This window comes from Otolemur garnettii, unplaced genomic scaffold, assembly GCF_000181295.1.
Source record: "Otolemur garnettii isolate 467f Iridium unplaced genomic scaffold, OtoGar3 scaffold00117, whole genome shotgun sequence".
Classification (NCBI taxonomy): Eukaryota; Metazoa; Chordata; class Mammalia; order Primates; family Galagidae; genus Otolemur; species Otolemur garnettii.
In genome coordinates, this window is record NW_003852512.1 from 2,681,845 (window position 1) to 2,684,089 (window position 2,245).

General features: G+C 36.5%; 1 protein-coding gene across 1 annotated transcript in view; it reads left to right on the plus strand.

The window, feature by feature from the left end:
* Positions 1-971: 971 nt before the first annotated feature.
* The window catches only part of F9 (coagulation factor IX), a gene marked incomplete at its 5' end in the record, with an annotated part of 35,527 nt that continues 34,253 nt past the window's right edge, over positions 972-2,245 (plus strand). The window contains 2 exons of the mRNA XM_023517695.1: positions 972-1,139; positions 1,326-1,350. Of these exons, the coding sequence (XP_023373463.1) occupies positions 972-1,139; positions 1,326-1,350 (193 nt within the window). The remainder of the gene's footprint in view (positions 1,140-1,325; positions 1,351-2,245) is intronic.

A 2,245-nucleotide genomic window follows, 5' to 3' on the forward strand; every position in this document is an offset into this window, starting at 1 on the left:
ATGCACTTCATAAACCTAAATAGTATGTATGCACACTTAAGTGATATGGTACAGCCTATTGCTCCTAGCTACAAACCTGTAGAGGATGCTACTGTACTGGGTACCAGGCACTGTAGGCAACTGTAACACAATGCTAAGTATTTGCATTTCTAAATACATCTAAACATAGAAAAGATACAGTGAAAATGGTATTTTAATCTTATGGGACCACCATATGTGAAGTCCATCATTGACTGAAAATCATTGTGTGGCACATGACTATGTATGTAGACAGAGAGAGAGACAGAGACAGAGACAGATATAGAGACACAGGAGAAAACAAAGGAGGAAGAGAATTCGGATAGAGACCTCAACCCTCCAGACTTCAAGAGTATCTCTACAGACTAGGCAGTCATAGCTAAAATAAACCACATCCTAAATTCCAGAGAAATGCTTAAATCATTGGAATTCCTATCACACACACACACAAAAAAAAAAATACAGTGGTTTCTGTTTAACATCTAGGGAGACACACCACAGTCACTTTTGCAGCAGGATCACAGTTGCCTAAATGTCTGTTCTTCAGGACACATTTGTTGCAAAGTCATTTGGGCAACTGCATCCTGAAAACACAGCCCAGCCAGGGTGATGGATCACCTTGCAAAGATCTGCAATGAGCTATTTTCAAGTGATGACAAAGTGTGAAGTTAACTGCTTATTTGAGAACTTTCTTTATCATCCAAAGTAAATTCAAACACGATTGAAAATCTGACCTTTTATTAGTGGAGCTCTCCTGACTAAAAGTAAAATTGAATTTTAATTCCTAAATCTCCATGTGTATACAGTACTGTGGAAACATCACAGATTTTGGCTCTATGCCTCAAAGAGAAATTGGCTTTGGGATTACTTGGATTAAAAACAAAGCCTTTCTTAAGAGATCTATTTAATTTTCATGATGTTTTCTTTTTTCTAAAGTATAGCTCTTTTAAATTTCAGTTTTTCTTGATCATGAAAATGCCACCAAAATTCTGACTCGGCCAAAGAGGTATAATTCAGGTAAATTGGAAGAGTTTGTTAGAGGGAATCTTGAGAGAGAATGCATAGAAGAAAAGTGTAGTTTTGAAGAAGCACAAGAAGTTTTTGAAAACAAAGAAAGAACGGTGAGTATTTCTACATAATATCCTTCAGAAGCAAAGAATATAAATCTTTAAAAAAAGATACTTCTCTTTGTAATTTTAAAATATCCATACATATACATGTATTATAAAAGTTATAAAAGAGAAGAAATCAACACCAAAATACTGTAGATGCTACCATTAACTTATCCTCATATTTTTTCTTTGTAGACTGAATTTTGGAAGCAGTATGTCGGTAAGCAATTCATTTTGTCCTCTCACTAATGCATGAAACATTTGAGAAGTATGTGTGTGTTCTTCGTATAAATACATAACATATGAAACTCTGTCAAAAGGACAACCCTTTAACTCAAGACTGAATGGTGATATACTACGGGTTTAGGCTAGCACGGGAGCTATCAGCTGGCAGCTAAATTTGCTCTTCCTCAGGCCTTCACAAAGAACACAGTTCCATTCCAGGAAGCTGGAAGGAAAAAACTGAAATGATTGTATCTTAGGATCTAATGAGAATTTGGAATTCCCAGTAAAGAATCAGAGAATACTGATTAACTTAAGTATTTATTATTTCTAAGTCTCCCTCTTTTATGTGGCCAACTAGGTCTTCACCTCCTCTCCTATCTCACCTCCTGTCCTATAAGGCTCATCTTCACACACTGGCTTCACACTCCAGGAAAGCTTCCACTTTACAGGCTTTATCTGCTTGTACGCAGCTTTCCCTGTGCTGGTTCCCTCACGTCCTTCAAGCTTTCACCCAAATGTTAGCATCTCAATGAGGCCCACCTTGATCATCTCTTAATACTCCAACCTATCTACCCCTAGCCCCACCACTCTAGACTCCTGTGTCCTGTTGTATTTTGAATAGTACTTTTCACCATCTACTGTATCATGTCATATTCTTACTTACACTACATGTAGTTGTCATTTATTTTTCCTACTCCACTAGAATGCAAACTTCATGTTAGCAGAGATAGTCAATCGTTTTCTTTTTTGATATATTCCTAGCACCTAGAACAATATCTAGAACAGAAGTCCTCAGTAAATATCTGTCCAATTAATTGGCCAAAAGGAAGAAAATTCAAAACTTTGATGACAACCAACTTTAAAACCATAATCATTTAAAACCCAGCAGT